This window comes from Gossypium raimondii, chromosome 12 (genome assembly GCF_025698545.1).
Source record: "Gossypium raimondii isolate GPD5lz chromosome 12, ASM2569854v1, whole genome shotgun sequence".
Lineage (NCBI taxonomy): Eukaryota > Viridiplantae > Streptophyta > Magnoliopsida > Malvales > Malvaceae > Gossypium > Gossypium raimondii.
In genome coordinates, this window is record NC_068576.1 from 34,684,710 (window position 1) to 34,703,520 (window position 18,811).

Consider the following 18,811-nt stretch of genomic DNA (forward strand, 5'->3'; position numbering starts at 1 on the left):
ATCAAAAATTGAGCTTATGTTTCGTCACTATAAATGTTGGGAAGAGGAAAAAGTCTAATTGGTGACCCTTAGATTTTCAGATTATGCATTGAGTTGGTGGATTCAACTTGGAATTTATCGTTAAAGAAACTGTGAAAGTGTAATGGAAACATGGGACGAGTTGAGGCAAGTGATGCGAAAGCGTTACGTTCCTTCTCATTGCTATCGAGAGGTCTCAATGAGACTTCAACGCCTTGTTCAAGGTAATCGATCTGTTAATGAGTACTTTAAGGAGATGGAGATGCTTATGCAAAGAGCAAATATACGAAAGGATGACGAAACTACCATGGTGCAATTTGTAGATGGCTTGAGCGTTTCGATAGCCAATACTCTTAATCTTCAAACCTATATTGATCTTGAGGAGATGGTACACAAGGCAATTGAGATTGAGCAACAATTTCAGCAATATCAATCTCGTCCATTTGGCGCATCACACTATTATCGAGGTACAAGTTTTAATTCTACTTTCAACAATTTGAAACCTTCTTATGCTATTAATAAGTTGCTGCCAAAACAAGCTGAGACTAAACCGTTTGAGTGGAAAAGTGGGGCTCCAACAAAAAATTCTTTTACATCTTTCAAGCAGTTCATTTCTACTAATTTTTCACCAAAACAACATAGAGCTCGTGACATTGACTGTTTTACGTGTAAAGGGTGTAACACCCCAAATCCGGTCTAAACGTTATGACCGAATCTGGTGATGTCACATTGTAACACCCCTTACCCGTATTCGACGCCGGAATAGGGTACGAGGCATTACTAGAAGACATACATTTGCATATGTATTAAACCGAGTTATAAAATTTCATCCGAATTAAAACTGTTAAATTATTAAGATAATTTTATAATTCTTTACAGTATATCCTTGAAATATTATATTCATAACAAATAGGGCCTACGAGACCCGATATTTACTCATGTAATTCAAAGCTTCATTTCCATTTCATTCAATTCACAATTTCTCATGTTCACAATTCAAATCAATTTCTCAATACACTATATATATATATATATATTTCAATCATCTAAGAATATAATTCAAGTTACACGAACTTACGAGCTAATTTATGAAATACCAAAATTTAGGGACATTTTGGTAATTTTCTATTTTCCTCGAATTTCCACCCAATCTTGATATAAATTAATATTTCATTCAATTTATTAATTTAAATAATAAAACAATTCATTTCATGCAATTTGATCACTTTTTTGACATTTTACAAATTTACTATTACTTTTATTCAATTTAGTCCACGAGCCTAAAACATGCAAATTAGCCATTTTAATGAAAACTCATGCTAGTTGAATAATCATATATTTTCCTCCTTCTCCTCTCCATTCCACATCCTTAATGTATATAACATGCTTATATGTAACATTATCTATAATTTCACTATTTATTTATTTGTTCATTCAAAGCTGTCCACTTGAGTCATTGTCACAAAATTATTTATATCTTGAGCTATGTAACTTCGAATTGAGATCCGTTAATTTTATATAAAACTAGACTCATATATATTCTTACTAAAAAATTTTTAGAATTTTTTGTTTAGCCAATAAGTACAGTTTATTCTTTAAATTCATTCCTGTTCTGCTGTCTGACAGTTCCGACCCTTCTTCACTAAAAATTAATTATCTCCTCGTACAGGATTCAGATGATGTTCCTGTTTCTTTCTATTGAAAATATACTCATTAAGGATTTTAAACATATAATTTAATCCCATAATTATTTTTCTCCAATTTTGATAATTTTACAAAGTCAGAATAGGGAACCCAAATTCATTCTGACCTTGTCTAACATAATTTATTATATCTCATGATTTACAATTCCATTACTTACACCGTTTCTTTTATGAGAAACTAGACTTAATAATATTTAATTCCATATTTTTCATCTTCTAATTCAATTTCCATAATTTATGGTGATTTTTCAAAGTTAGCCTACTGCTGCTGTCCAAAACTATTTTAGTGTAAAATGTTGATTACTAAGTTTATAACTTCCTTATTCATTTTCTCTATAATATTTTCCATCACTTTCTCTTATTTCCTTCAATAATATATCAAGAACATAAGAATTTATTTAAGAAAACTCTACTATAACATCATTTCCATACTTTTCAATAATAACAAACTTAAAAATATATTGAAATCTTGATGTTCTTACCTTGTCCTATTGATTTCAATCTTTAACTTGATTTTCAGTCTCCTTCAGCTTCTATTTCTTGAATCTAACTTGATATTCTAGCTCCCCATTGTCTCCTTGTTATCTTGCTCTCTTGATGGATATGAAAATTCTTTTGATTTCTAAGTGAAAATGGTGAATTTTTGATGAAAGGACCAAATTGTAAAGAAAAGAAAGTTTCTTTCTTTCTTTTCTCTTCATACATTGGATGCATGGGAAGAAGATGAAGATTCTTCATCTTTCCTTCCGTATATATACTAAATAGAATAATAATAAAATAATAAAATATCATTCAAAAAAATTAAATTAAAATATTAATAAACTAATATTTATTTAATTAATTAATCTAAAATATCACCAACATCATCATTGCCTTCTAGATTTCTCTCTCTTCTATTTGACCATTTTGCCCTTTATAATCTTTAAAAATTCCATCCTTGAGTCATCACTTAATTTGGTAAAATTGTGATTTAGTCCCTCAAAATTCTTTACCTTTTCAATTTGGTCCTAATTCATCCATTTTTCTTAGTTTCTAGATTATTCCACCCTTAAAGTATTTACACTATTGGTCCTTAAAATTTATCGTATTTACACTTTAACCCCTCAAATTTCGAGTATTTACTCTTGGGCAACAAAACTTTTCTCACTTTTGTGATTTAATCCTTTCTTGAATTAATATGTCATTATATAATTCCCAATGTTGCCATAACTCAAAATTTTCATTTTTGTCACTTTATTTTCTTATTTTACTATCAAGGATACTTACTTTCTCACTGTAGTAATTTTTGGGGTATTACAGCAGTAATTTTCAGGATATTACAAAGGGCGTGGATACTATAGTCGTGATTGTGCCAACACGAGACTTTTGTTGATCAAAGAAGATGACAAACTTTTGTGGATATTACATCATGTTCTCCTACTAAGATATATTGTACTGAATTGAATATTCATAATACTCATGAGGGGGATATGAGAAGTGAGGAAGAGTCATGTGAAAAGACAAAGAGAAAAGAGACCTTTAGTGATAAAAGTCTAGTTAATGGTCCAAATTTGGTGAGCGAAAATCTATATGAGGTAAAATTGGAGAGTTCTGAAGTGGAAAAAGAAAATGAAAAGCAAGAAAATACCCATACAAAAGTGAGGAATGATTATGTTTTAAATAACTTTAACTTAAATTTGTTTAGTGGTGTTTCTTTGTTACAGGATTTTAAGGATCCACTGACGGATTCTCAATTATATTACTCTACCATCGATAGACGATTTTACTTGTGGGAAAGAGGTAAGTTGAATATTGATAATTCTTCACAGGTGCTATAAGGTAAAAAAAGTAATGATACATCAGAAATTGAAATATGTAGGCATACCTTGAATGTTTTTGATAAGTATGCTACTGATTCTTTTCTTACGACATGCTTTCTCATTGGTCAAGTTTCAATAAAAAATGGTCTAAAAGTTCAAATGATTTTATGGGTTTATATAGGTATTTAAAGTTTACTTTTGTTGCATTCGACAGGTTTATTAAAAAACCTCATACATTTGATCTTGCAACAAAATTTTCTACCTTAAACTCTAAATATGAATTTTTACATAATAATATTAAACTACTTGATTTTTATAATTATGTGAAATTCTTAACTTATCGTTGGAAATTCTTATGGATGACCATTCATGTTTAAAGAAAGTTATAAGTTATTTTTTACTTGAACACTCATGTGCCTAATATTTCTGTCTAGTGTTGATGGTTTATTTTTGAGGGAGAGATACTTGATCGATACTTATCTGGGATATCAAAATCATATCTTTGATCCTGGAGATAGTTTTGGCGCACAAGAAAGCTTAGTTAAGTATTTTATTCATTTTATTGCTAGTTATTCTAATCCCTTTTCTTTCTGTGTAGCTAAAGATTCGAGAACGAATCTTTTTGAGGAAGGGGGGAATGATGCGAGTCTCAATGCACAATTTCAGACCCATGAATGTGATGGGCTCACATTACCTTAAGGCCCAACAATAATGTTAATGGCTAAGCAATTCAAATCAGGGTTAGATCAAAGACAAGATTCGAGAATGAATCTTTTTGAGGAAAGGGAGAATGATGCATGCACGGATGGGGTGAAATTTATTAAATTCCAATAATCAAAGCTGCCAATTTTCAAGTTTGGGAAATCAACAAACTTTTGATGACTTTTTGGATGGGATCCTGATATTTATGGGTTAATATGTCTGCATGGAGTTTGAATATCTATCTCTTAGCTTCAAAATGCATTTTGAATCACTCAATTTTGAGTTCGGGACCTCAAGTTATGACCATTTTTGTGAAGACTACACAATCAAAATTTCTGAATGGGATTATGAAGAGAATTACGAATTTCGGGCTTTTAATTCAAGTTTAAATCATATTGGGTTAGGGTTTTAGGCTTAATTTTTATTATATATGAACCCAATATTGTATTTATCAGCTCTTATTATTTTATTATTATATTCTAAATTTTTGATAATTATTAAGTATTTTAAGTTATTTAGGAGTTTTATGTTAACAAGAAAGTCTAGTTTAAAACTATTTCTTATTTAGATTAAATTAGAGTTCTAGTATACTTAGGAGTGTTATTTAGATTTGTTTAGCTAGCCTATGTATAGGCCTTTACATTATATACAATTCATTATTATGCTATTTCTCTTTTGAGTTAATAAATTCTCTCTGGGTTTTTTTTTCAAGAATTTCTCTTGAGTTTCTTTTAGAAGAGTTTTAACAATCTTTTTAGATTGTGGGGATCATCTTCAAACTTTTTCTTGCCAAGGTTTCTATCTTGGAGGGGAAATTAGAGCAGCTTGAAGGGGGTTGTGGATTCTCCGTGTTTCCAAAGCTTCTTAGGACTTCTACACGCCACGTTCTATCTTTCAATTTATCTTCTTTATTCACTCCTTTAATCTTTGATTTATTATTTTATTTTAGTTATTTATTTTAATTGTTTTATCTAAATTGGATTTAATTTTGTTTCAGGTTGTGTCAAAATCTAAGTTTCTTTTCGAACGTCTGGAGCCCTAAATCAAATCCGTGACTTTGACAAACTTTATGATCCACTTTCGCGTTCATCCTTCTCATCCTTTATCACAAGGTCTATTCCTCCTCTAATTTAAACACATCAAACATGGATCAATAGTATAGAAATATCAAACCAATAATTAAGCACAGATAATTGAGACCAATATCTAAGTATTTATTGCGTAAAATAAAAATCGAACGAAAGAATCCATCATAGGGTTCTTCTCACCTAAGTATTTAGAAAATTAGTTCATGCTTAAAAATAAAAATATTCAAAACATGGTATATCTGAAAGAAACAAAAAAGCTCATGATAATCTCCTAAGAAATCAAATACGAATCTTCGATCTTGACGGAAATATGTTTCAGAACTGGCTTCAATGGTGTTTTTCGAGTTTTTTCTTAAGTATTCTATGACGACTCACTCGTATCTTTTTATTTTTGTCATATATATGTCTTAGAATGCCCAAAAAACCTAAAAATCACGTTTTTCTGCAGTTTAGAGTCCCAATTCACAAAATCATCACGACTTACCACATGGTCGTGTGGCAACCCGTGTTGCTCACAAGTGATGCAGTCGTAAACCAACTAAAAATTTGACTAAGGCAAGTGCACCTATCAATTAATAGTATAGCTAGGGTGAACAAAGATATCGTTCCTATGAAGATTAAAAGTACTAGTAATAACAACATTTCTATTATTTAACCAATAAATTCGAGTGATGGATTAAAACTAAAAGTAGTTAACTTAATTAACTACGAATGCAGAAAAGAAAAAATCAGGAAAACAAACGATTAACAACCAAGAAGTGAAACAATACCCAGAAAAGAATTCACCTAGACTTCATCTGTCACTATCAATCTAAATTATGCAATTTCTCCACTTAATATCTTGATCCGTTAAAATCCCTAAATTATGCTAATATCTCTTTCGAGAGTATGAACAACTGACTCTAGGTTGATTAATTGCAATTTCTTTCTAATTAAAACCCCTATTATCACATTAACTCGATTTATGGATTCCCCTATTAGATTTGGCTCCAATCTAGTAGATTTATGTTGCCTTATTTTTAGGATTGCATGCAACTCCACTGATAAGCTATAAAAGTAACATATTTTAATCATATTCTTAATGCATTTTTGGATGATTAATTATGCAAATTAGTGAATTTGATGCTCCTAATCCTTTAAATTCATGTTTCTATACTCAGGAGAGCATTTAGGAGTGAAAGGAGTGAAAAACGAGCCAAAATCAGACAAATAGAGTTGTTTTCAAGAGCCACACGACTTGGGCTTTTCCACAAGGGCTGGGCACACGCCGTGTGAGCCACACGGGCTGGACACACGCCCATGTGCTAGCCCGTGTCGAGTTTTCACCCTGCTTCCCAAATATGCGAAAAAACCCAATTTTTAGCTTTTTTGAGCATTCTAAAGTCTATAAATATCAATGAGAAGAAGACATAATGGTGCTATCAGAGAAGACCGGATAAAACACTCGAAGAACACCATCGGAATCAACTAGGAAGCATATCTCCTTCGAGATCAAAGATCTCCTTTTAATTTCTTTCAAAGTTTTATTGAGTTTCTTTATGTCTTGTGGTTATTTTGACTTTCAGATGTTTTCATTCAAGATTATGAACTAATTCCCTAGATACCTAGGGAGGATGAAACCTATGATGAATCCATTTATTTAATTTTTGTTTTTACGCGATAAATACTTGATTCTTGTTCTCAATCATGTATGCTGATTTCTTGTTTTAATATTTTCGAGATATTAATTCATGTTTAATGTGCTTAATTCAGTGGAGTAAAAGTCCTTGTTTAAGTGTAGATCTAGCATAATTGAGCGGAGTTGCATGTAATCCTAGAAATAGGACGATATAAATCTACCAGATTAGAGTCAAATTTATTAGTGGAATCCATAGATCAGAAATAGGACGACATAAATCTACCAGATTAGAGTCAAATCTAATAGTGGAATCCATAAATCGAGTTAATGCGACGATAGAAGTTTTAATTAGAAAGAGATTTCAATAAATCAACTTAGAGTCAATTGTTTTTGCTTTCGAAAAAGATATTAAAATAATGTAGGGATTTCTATGGATCAAGACACAAGTGAATAAATTGTTTAATTTAGATTCATAATAATAGGTGAAGTCTAGGTGGATTCTTTCCTTGGTATTGTCTATCTCATTGGTTAATATTCGATTTTTTCCTTGATTTATTCTCAGTTGCATTCTTAGTTAAATTAGTTTAGTAATTTAGATTAAAACACATCACTCTAAATTGTCGGCTAAATAATAGAAAATTGGTAATTACTAATACTTTTAGTCCTCGTGGGTACGATATTCTCTACTTACCATAGCTATACTATTGTTCGATAGGTGCGATTGCCTTTTTCATATTTATAGTTAGTTTAGTGGTCATCATCCACTCAATTACACTAGATCTACTCTTAAATAGAGTCTATTCCTCCTTTCATTTAAACACATCAAACATGGATTAATAATCTAGAAATATCAAACCAAGAATTAAGCACACATAATTGAGAACAAGATCTAAGTCTTTATTGCATAAAATAAAAATCAAAAGATAGAATTCATCGTAGGGTTCATCTTCTTAGGTATTTAGAAAATTAGTTCATGCTAGCAAATAAAAGCATCCCAGAGACAGTATAACCGAAAGAAATAAAGAAACTCATGATAATCTCCTAAGAAATCAACTAGGAGTCTTCAATCTTGACGAAAACTGCTTCAGAATCGACATGAATTTAAAAGATTAGGAGCATAAAATTCACTATTACTCTCAAATACTCACTAAAAAACACATTAAGAATGAGGCTAAAAACATGTTACTTTTAGCACCTACTAGTGGATAACAATGTCACTTTATTTAAGGTTTTATTTGTCCCCACCTATATTTTGGTGTGTAAAAGAGTTACAAGCAAATGAATCTCAATAATATAGCGAACCTCAATGGTTGCCTGCGTTTTGCATTGGAGAAAATGGTCCATTGAGCATCTAGTGGAGTATAGTAAGAAGATCAAATTCTATAAAAAAAAAAAAAACTTCTACAGCAATTCTTTGTAGAACAATATTTGAATATTAGAAGATGAAATAAAGAAACTATTGTTTCTCAATATTTTAGTGTGGTTTGGTATTTCTTAGTATCCATACAGATAAAATTCTTCTCCTATTTATAGGAATTCTCATGTCTTTTCATATAAACATAACTATCCAATAAATGTACATTTAGATAATCACATATATTAATAATGAACAAAACTATTCATTAGATATTACTTGAATAATAATTTTTTTGATAGTCAAGTAACATAACTTTTAGTATCAAGAGACAAAACTTATCACTTTTGAATAGCGACAACTCTTGATTAATGACTAAGTGATATAACTATTGATTACTTGTAACTTTTTATTTGCAACTATTGAAACATTATATATACTTTGTGTTGGTGGGTGAAGATAAAAATTAACTTATGAGAAATTAACGAAGGCTTCAAGGCATGAATCAATGCCACTCTTTTTAAGGTTTTATTCATCCTTACCTATATTATGATATGCAAAAGAGTTACTGGCAAATGAACCTCAATGATGCAATAAAGCCCAATGAATGTCTATGTTTTGCACTGACGGAAACAATCCATTGAGCATTGAACCGAGTGATAAGTGATGAAAGTAACATATTTTAATCCCATTCTTAATGTGTTTTTGTATGATTAATTATGCAAATTGGTGAATTTGATGCTCATAATCCTTTAAATTTATGTTTCTATACTTAGGAGAGCATTTGGGAGTGAAATGAGCCAAAATTGGACAAATAGAGCTGTGTTTAGGAGCCACTCGACCTGGGCCTTCTCACACAGGCTGAAGACATGCTAGTGTGAGCCACACAGGCTGGACACATGGCCATGTGCCAGGTCGTGTCAATTTCGTAACTCGCATCCTAAATGCGCGAAAAAATGCAATTTTTAGACTTTCTGGGCATTCTAAAGTCTATAAATATCAAATAGAATAAGAGAACAGGGATCCATCAAAGAAGATCGAAGAAAACACTCGAAGAACACCATTAGGAGCCAACTCTGAAGTGAATCTCCCTCAAGTTTGAAGATTTCCTTTTAATTTCTTTTGAAGTTTTTATTAGTTTCTTTATTTCTTGTGGTTTTTTTTTTGTCTTTTTGATGTTTTTATACGCAATTATGAACTAATTCCCTAGATACCTAGGGAGGATGAAACCTATGATGAATTCTATTATTTAATTTCTATTTTACGTGATAAATACTTGATTCTTGTTCTCAATTATGTGTGCTTATCTCTTATTTTAATATTTTCAGGATATTAATTGATGTTTAATGTGTTTAATTAGTGGAGCAAAAGTCTTTGTTTAAGAGTAGATCTAGCATAATTGAGTGGAGTTACATACAACTTTAGAAATAGGATGATGTAAATCTACTGGATTAGAGTAAAATCTAATAGGGGAATCCATAGATCGAGTTAATGCGATAATAGGGGTTTTAATTAGAAAGAAAATTCAATTAATCAACCTAGAGTCAGTTGCTCTTACTTTCGAAAGAGATATTAGCATAATTTAAGGATTTCTACGGATCAAAATACCAAGTGAATAAATCATTTAATTCAGATTCATAATAATAGATGAAGTCTAGGTGAATTCTTTCTTGGGTATTGTCTCTCTTATTGGTTATCTTTCGATTATTTTCTTGATTCATTCTCTATTGAGTTCTTAGTTAATTTAGTTTAGTAAATTTAGCTTAAAACCCATCACTCCAATTTGTCGGCTAAATAATAGGAGAACAGAAAGTACTAATACTTTTAGTCCTCGTGGATAGAATATCTCTACTCACCATAGCTATATTATTGTTTGATTGGTGCGCTTGCCTTAGTCGTATTTTAGTTAGTCACGTAAAACACACATCACGGAGCATAGCAAAGATATGAATTTCTATAAAGAATTTCCACAATTGTTGAACAATCTAGAAATATAAAAAATGGTGAGAGAAATTAAAAAAAAACTTTGTTTCTATCTTTTTAGGTGTGTTATACAAATAAAAGTTCACTCCTATTTATGTGAGATCTCATGTCTCTTCATAGGGACATAACTATAAAAATAGATTATAATATTTTTAGCAATAAACATAATTATTCAAGTAGACTATTTGTTAATAATCAAGTGACATAACTTTTAAATTTAAAAGATATAACTCATCACTATATATAGTGACAACTTTTGGTTAATAACCAAATGACATAACTTTTGGTTACTTGTAACTTTTTATTTATAAGTATTGAAACACTAAATATTTTGAAAATATTTGAATAGAAACCTCCATGTCTTGCCTAAATTCAAGCTTATTTTGAAAGTTATAACTAGGTTGGTCTCATTTGCCTTTGATAAATAAAACTCCAATTTTTTGTTCATTTGTCTTTAATTTTTATTTTTTTCATAAGACAATTAATTTGGTGACTTGAAATGACTTGGAAATATTAACATGGATTAGTTTTATTGGTTGAGAGTATAAGTGATATCGTGAGAAGAGGAAATATTTATACAAAGAGTGATAAATGAGTTATGTTTAAGTACATAAGTCTTGTGTGTAAATAGAATGCTAAATGATTCATTAGTTGGTTTGAAGTTGAGGGTAAAAATGGCGTGCCGGTTTTTAATAGGTTAATTACCACCATGTCAAAATTTTGGTAAAGACACAAGGTTGTTGGATGAAACGAAACTTTAGGTACTGAATAACCAAAGTTAAAATAGCAAGAGGGATGGCTTGTTGAAGCCAAAATCAATTAAAGCGTGCATTAATTAAATGCAATAGGGAGGATTGGTTGAAACTAAATAACAAAGAAAGATTAAGTAGTTAGAAACTGTTGATTTACAAAATGAATAAATAAAAAGACGTGAATTAAATTAAGGATATGCTGGTTTTTGGATTCAAGAGCTATAGACAGACAAGGATGCTATTTTTGTACCAGTTGTTTGATGCATTATAGTATTTGGAACTTCTTTTTTGTCTCAAAATCTGCCCAAGTCTGAGAAAGAAAAAGAGGCAAAATGAGTACACACAGAAAAGATTTCGTAATCAATGGAAAGTATAGGATAATGTTCGGGGGGAGGAAAGAGTTTACTATATGTTACAATGAAAGCAAGCCTATATCCAACACATTCTGGCAATCAACAAACCCTGTCATGAATAAGCTTCCTATATTTCTGACCCAATTAAGTCTCCTCATTGTAATCACTCGTGTTTTTATAATTATCCTCAAACCACTTCGCCAACCTCGCTTTCTTTCCGAGCTTCTTGTATGTATTAATTCCAGGATAAGATATTATTTGTTTTGCAATTAAGATGCTTAGACTATAATTTTATTGTTGTTTCTTGATCATGTAATGTAGGCTGGGATTCTGCTGGGTCCAAGCGTGCTGGGAAATCTAGGGTGGGTAGCAAATCATATTACTCCTTTCGAGGCGAGTTTGTTTCTGGAGACAATGGCCAACCTTGGGGTAACTTTCTATATGTTTCTGGTGGGGCTGGAGATGGACATAACCCCACTTCGAAAAATGGGGAAAACAGCCTTTAGCGTTGCCATTGCTGGTATTATTTTTCCCCTCATTGCAGGAGTGGGATTACATGCCACGATACTGGAACACCAGACAAGTGTACGCGCACCTGAGATGGGTGCATACTTCTGGTCCATTGCCCTTAGCCTTACCAGCTTTCCCGACCTGGCTCGAGCACTTTCAGACCATAAGCTCATGTACACGGAGCTTGGTAAAACCGCATTGACTGCAGCCGCTGTTTGTGACCTATCATGTTGGAGTCTTCTGGTGGTAGCTGTATGTATAATCAGTGGGAGAAAGGAATTGCACATTGCAATCCCAGTGATGGTGTGCATGGCAAGCTTGTGGTTTGTGTTACGACCATTTATCCGTAAGATAGCCAAAAAGATTTCCAAACGCAGCAAAGATGCACCGATTCCGGATAACCACATATATTTCATTCTATCACTGGTGCTCCTCTCGGGTTTCATCACAGAATTATGTGGTGCACATTCCATGTTTGGAGCTTTTATGCTTGGACTGATGATACCCGGTGGAAAGCTTGGGGCTAGCATCAAGGACAAAGTTGAAGAGTTCATAGTGGGGATTCTGTTGCCCCCCACATTCTTGATTATTGGCGCTAGAACCAATTTTGTTTTTATATTTGCCGATGTTTCTATAGGAATGGTGCTCTTAGTTATACTTCTGGCTTCCCTTGCTAAGATTGTAAGTACTCTTCTTGTCTGCCTCTACTTCAAGTGCCCAATGCGGGACGGTTTGGCCCTTGGAGTCCTCATGAACACCAAAGGAGTTCTTGCGCTCATTGTTCTTAATGAAGGACGAAACATGCAGGTGGTTTTCTTCATTCTCTAATTGATTAATTATTTTTTTCTTTTATCTGACACAATAATTACTATAATTTAACACACAATATGTATATATTTTTATATATTGTTCAGGGTTTCGACCAACAAACATTTACTTGGATTATGGCTGCCATCTTGCTCATGACCATCATTACAGGTCCGATAGTGAGTTGGACTCACAATTCTGCAAGGCATTTGAGGCCATACAATCATAGAAACTTAGAGAGAAGTAAACCAGACGCACCACTTCGAGTTCTTGTTTGCGTTCATTCCACTAGGAATTTGCCGGGCTTGATCAGTCTCTTGCAAAATTCGAATGCCACAAGAAATTCCCCAATTACTGTCTTTGCTGCTCATTTGGTTGAGCTCACAAGAGCATCTGCAATGCTGATTTTCCATGATAAGAATAAAACCATGGATACTGAAATCAATACCACTCGAGAAAAAGCCGAGGCTGAGCAGATTGTCAGTGCCTTTGAATCTTTTGAGAAAGACAACCCTGCGGCAGCTGTTCAGCCTCTAACAGTAGTGTCCCCTTACGCCACCATGCACGAGGATGTCAACAACTTTTCACTAGACAAGTTTGCCAGTATCATTTTGATCCCATATCACAAGCGACCTGATGGGGTTGGTGGATGGACAGATGAAAACATTGAGCATAAGCAAGTGAACCAAAACTTGTTAGCAACTTCCTCATGTTCCATTGGTTTACTTGTGGATCGTGGCCTAATGGGTGTTTCTGAATCGCAAAAAGACACGCAGGAGTGTCACGTTGCCATGTTTTTCATTGAGGGACCTGACGACCGGGAGGCCTTAGCTTATGCCTGGAGAATGGCGGGCAATCCACGCCTAATACTTACCTTAGTTCGATTCGTTTTAGGAAAAGATGTTTCAGAGTTGGGTGAGGGAGTGGAAGAAGATGATCATGAGATATTCACAACAATATTTGAAAGAGAGAAGCAGAAGCAGCTTGATGATGATTATGTGAATGAGTTCAGGTTCAGGACAATGCATGATCAATCTATAGCTTATGTGGAAGAACTAGTTAACAGTAGTGACAAGATCATATCCATCATAAATACTGCGTACAGTGATTTCAATTTGTATGTAGTAGGAAGAGGGCATGGTAAAGCATGTCCATTGACAGTAGGGCTATCCAACTGGAGTGATTCCCCAGAATTAGGGTTGCTCGGGGAGGCGTTAGTTTCATCAGATTTTGAATCACCACCTTCTGTTTTGGTTGTCCAGCAATCTGCTCATCTCTCAACTGGATCCAGTAAACACAATTTGTTAGATACGATGCAGAAAATATATGAATAAAAAAGATAAGCTACTGAGTAATTCTTTAATCAATATTTCTTCAGTCTTAAGTGAATACATTAACTATGTTTATACACTTATATGAGAGAAACTGTTCTTAACCAACTTCATATCAAACTGATTACCAGATTTGATAACAAACTAACAACATTAACAGTCTTTATACTAATGTTTAACATTCACTCAGCTTCTCAATGGGTAAGACCTGAAGTAAGCTTCAAAATCGAGCAAATAATGAGACAGAAAAAGGTTTAGTGAGAATATCTGCAACTTGATCACACGCTGGCACTTCACCAACAACGAGAGACCATCACCGCACTTGAATTATCACACCAAACTGTAGGAGGATCAGTAGAACTAATTTGTAACTTTGTTAACAGAGAAACTAACCACGGAATATCACTAGAGGCTGCAGCAAGACTTCGATATTCAGCCTCTGCTGTGGACTGCGACACAACTTGTTGTTTCTTAGAACACCATGAAACAGGTGTATTATCAAAGTAGACACAAAATCCTGTAGTAGATCGACGATCATGAAAGTCAAGACCCTAGTTGACATCAGTATATCCAACCAAAGATAGTTTGTCAGATTGGCAAAAAACTAGCCTATGATTAATAGTACCATGTAAATATCTCAGGATATGTTTCTAGGCTATCAAATGAACTGTAGTAGGTGCATGCATGAACTGACAGACACGATTTACAGCATAGACAATATCTGGCCAAGTTGGAACCACATATTGAAGAACACTAGTTAGACTTCTGTATCCAGTAGGATCTACAAGCCGATCACCTTCATCTTTAGACAAAGTTGATGAACAAACCATTAGCGTATGAACACTCTTTGCATTAGCCAGAGAACTCTTGTCAAGAAGATCTCGAATGTATTTGTGCTGGCATAAGTACAGACTGCCAGTGAAGAACCTACTGACCTCAATCCCTAAAAAATAATGAAGCTCACCCATATCCTTTAGAGAAAATTCGGTATGTAGTCGTTGAACAAAGCAGTTTATTTCATTAGTCGAATTGCCAGTAATAACAATATCATCCACATAGACCAAGATAGAGATAGTGGACTTGGTCGAAAATTTAACAAACAAGGAAGCATCAGCTTTAGAATGAGAAAACCAGTAGAGATAAGAAATTGTTTCAATTTTTCAAACCAGGCACAAGGAGCTTGCCGTAAACCGTACAAAGCCTTCGTCAGACGGCACTCCAAAAGCTCACCATTTGGTCCTTATTGAACATATCCTGAAGGTTGTTGCATGAATACTTCATTAGTTAGGTCTTCATTTAAAAAAAACATTGTTTACATCAACTTGACGAAGGTTCCAATCGTTAGACATAGCAACAGATAAAATGGTTCGGATAGTAGCAGGTTTGACCACTGGTTAAATGTTTCTTTGAAGTCACACCTAGGAACCTGAGAGTATCCCTTTGTTACCAATCGTGCTTTTCGATGATTAACTGACCCATCATAATTCTTCTTGATTTTGAAAAGCCATTTGCACCCAATTGCTTTCTGACCAGGAGGTAGAGAAAACAGTTCCTAGGCAAAGTTGGCTATTAAAGCATCAAATTCAGCTTGAACTGCACTTTTCCACTCTGTATGAGCAAGAGCTTTTTCAACAGATTGAGGCTCAAAATCTACAACATCAACTGACAGTGCCTTAGGCTTAAAAATTCCTGCCTTAGACCGAGTAACCATGGCATGAGTATCTCCTACAGGAAGAGAAGGAATAATTGGAGACACACTGGATTGATTGATCAAACTAGCTTCTGTGGACTAACTTGAAAGACAATGCTTCCTTATATTTTTCCCAAATTCAGCCGGTGAATCAACCGAGACTGACAGACTGGGATGACACGTATTTGGTAACTCAACCGAAATAGATCAATCAGAATGGCAGTTTGGAGCAGGAGGCAGAGGTACAGTCGGTGACGAGATGGTGGTGTTGCTGGGTTCTGCAGTAGACTGAACAGAAGAGGTTCGAACAACAGGAACATATGTGGGAGAACTGAAAGAGGACTGAATAGTGGCTAGAGCAGGTGAGCGAAATAGAAATTGATGTTCATCAAACACAACATGACGAGAAATAACAACCTTACCCTCTGGTGTGAGACAATAATAGCCCTTATATTGAGAGCTATACCATAAAAACGTACATGGCTAAGAGCGAAAATCCAGTTTATGTGACACAAAAAGACGTAAGTATGGAAAAGAACAACAACCAAACACCTTTAAGTGATCATACGTAGGCTCATGACCATAAAGATTCTGATATGGAGACTGACCTTTTAGGACCAAAGTAGGTAGACGATTAATAAGATGAACAACACTTTAGAATGCATATCCCCAATAATCCATAGGTAGATTGGCTTGGGCCAAGAGTGTGAGATCGGTTTCCACAATATGCCTGTGTTTACGCTCAACAACCTTATTTTTTTCTGAAGTATGTGGACAGGAAACCCAATGAAGAATTCCATGACTAGCTAGAACTGATGTAACGGCACGAAACTTACCACCCCAATCACTTTGAAATTTTTTAATTTTCTTTCCAAACTGAGTGTCAATCATTTTCTAAAATTGAAGAAAACAATCAAGTGCTTGAGACTTACGTTTAATCAAATAAACCCAGGTCAACCGAATACACATGTCTACAAACGAAACATAATACAGATTGCCCCCACAGGCAATAGGAGCTAGCCCTCACAAATCGAAAATAACCAATTAAACAATTCCATATATTCGGTAGTAGAATGTAAAAAGGGCAATTTATGTGATTTCTCTTTCTGACAGGCAATACAAACATTATCAAGACATTTTTTATTTGAAACAATTCGACACTTATCAAGAACATATTTAACAACTACAGTAGAAGGATGACCAAGTATTTTATGCCACAGAGTAAAAATATCATCAGTAGAGGAACAATCTTGAACCCCAGTGTTGTGAACAACTTGACTAGGATAAGATGGAGCTGACGAACTGGCCGAAAACTGATAGAGGCTATCACAAACTTGACCTCGTAACAAAGTTTTCTGAGTTTGGATGTCCTTAATAACGCAATAAGACGGATGAAATTAAAAAAACACATTAATTTCAGTAGCAAACTGAGACACATACATAAGATTTTCCCGGATGCTCAGCACGCACAAAACATTAGACGGATGTAATAACTTCTTTGTTGTAGGCAGAACCGTATTACCAATAGATGAAATTTTAGCAGGAGTACCATTTCCCATTACCAAAGAAGAAGTACTTGAATATGGAGTTGTCGCATTTAACCCGGAAGCATTCTGACAGACATGATGAGTGACCCCTAAATCTAGATACCAGGACGAGGTCTCTACTGGAACAAGAACATACGAATCAGTGTTATCAAAATTAGAGTCATACTGTGTGGCAGCCAAAAAATCAGATGCACAAAAGTCAGGAATTCAGGGCAGCCCAACACCTTGTGAGGAGTCAAAATCAAATACTTGAGCACGATGTTTAGTCTGCCATGAAACCTCAGGACCATTATGCCTCATAGAGCTGTCAAAACCCACATAATTAGCAACAAACTAAGAAGGATTCTGTGCAAAATTTTGACCAACATTAACTTGCCCACGAGAACTATTCAGCCCAAACGACTGGCTTGAAATAGATGGCCTAGGCACCCCAGCAGCGGGCTCAAACTGTTTTTGGCCCAAGTTACGCCCAAAAGGAGGCCCAAATCAGCACTCCATATCACGCCCAAAAGGAGGCCCAAATCTGCACTCTATATCACGCCCAATTACACGACCCAAATTACTCCCATACTCAAGCCCACTTTGCGACCTTACACACGGGCCATACACCATATGCGGGCCAGCCTAAGACCAGGTACAAACATCAACAAAATAATTAGGGTTCCTCCAATTGGAAACCCCATATCCAAATGCTAAAGACGAAAACCACCTTTCCCATGAAGTCGGTTCGACCTCCAGATCTGCCTGGGTCTATCGTAGGTAGTCAAACGACTGGAAAAGTTACTAGGCAAGATTTGACCGGTGGGACTGGAATGAAATCGCGCTGAAGTAGACTCGCTCGGACCACCGTAGTTGCAGTTGAATTGATAGAAACACTGTTGAGGTTAGGTGATTGATACCATGTTAGATTGTATGCAGAAAATGCATGAATAGAGTAATTCTTTAATCAATATTTCTTCAGTCTTGAGTGAATACATTGACTATGTTTATATACTCATACGAGAGTAACTGTTCTTAACCAATTTCATATCAAACTGATTACTAGATTTGATAACAAACTAACAACCTTAACAGTCTTTATACTAATGTTTAACACAATTAACTCTTTGCTTCAATCAAACCACACAAGAAGGGGTGATGTATATATATATATATATTGTGTTCAACACATCATTTTTTTTGCACAAACATTAGTAAAAATAACGATTGAACAAGAAAAAAATATGTAAAACTGGAAAATAGAAAATAAAATAAAAATAAAAATATTATATAGGTAGTTGAGGCCTGTAAAACAGTCTCCTTAAGACAGATTCGGTTGCTCATTTGGTGCTAGAGAAAAGTTGGTCGATTGTCTTCCAAGATACAACAAGTTGAGCAAGTGATCACGAAGCCTCGCCTTCTTTTATCATCAAAAAATAGATTGGAAAAATCTGCAGGGAAAGATATCTCGAAAAACTTTGGAAAATATTTCAGTGTGTATCTTCCCTGTCAGATTATTAGGTTCTTAAAATAAATTCAAGGGAATAGTTTTTGGAAATCTTTAACTAATGGAGCCA

At 34.2% G+C, this 18,811-nt stretch overlaps 1 protein-coding gene across 1 annotated transcript; it reads left to right on the plus strand.

Annotated features, from left to right (window-relative positions):
- Positions 1–11,349: 11,349 nt before the first annotated feature.
- Positions 11,350–14,021, plus strand: LOC105762421 (cation/H(+) antiporter 15). The gene is made up of 3 exons (XM_012580228.2): positions 11,350–11,598; positions 11,692–12,687; positions 12,795–14,021. Exons 1-3 carry the CDS (start codon positions 11,350–11,352, stop codon positions 14,019–14,021), a joined length of 2,472 nt encoding a protein of 823 aa, XP_012435682.2.
- The last annotated feature ends 4,790 nt before the right edge of the window (positions 14,022–18,811 follow it).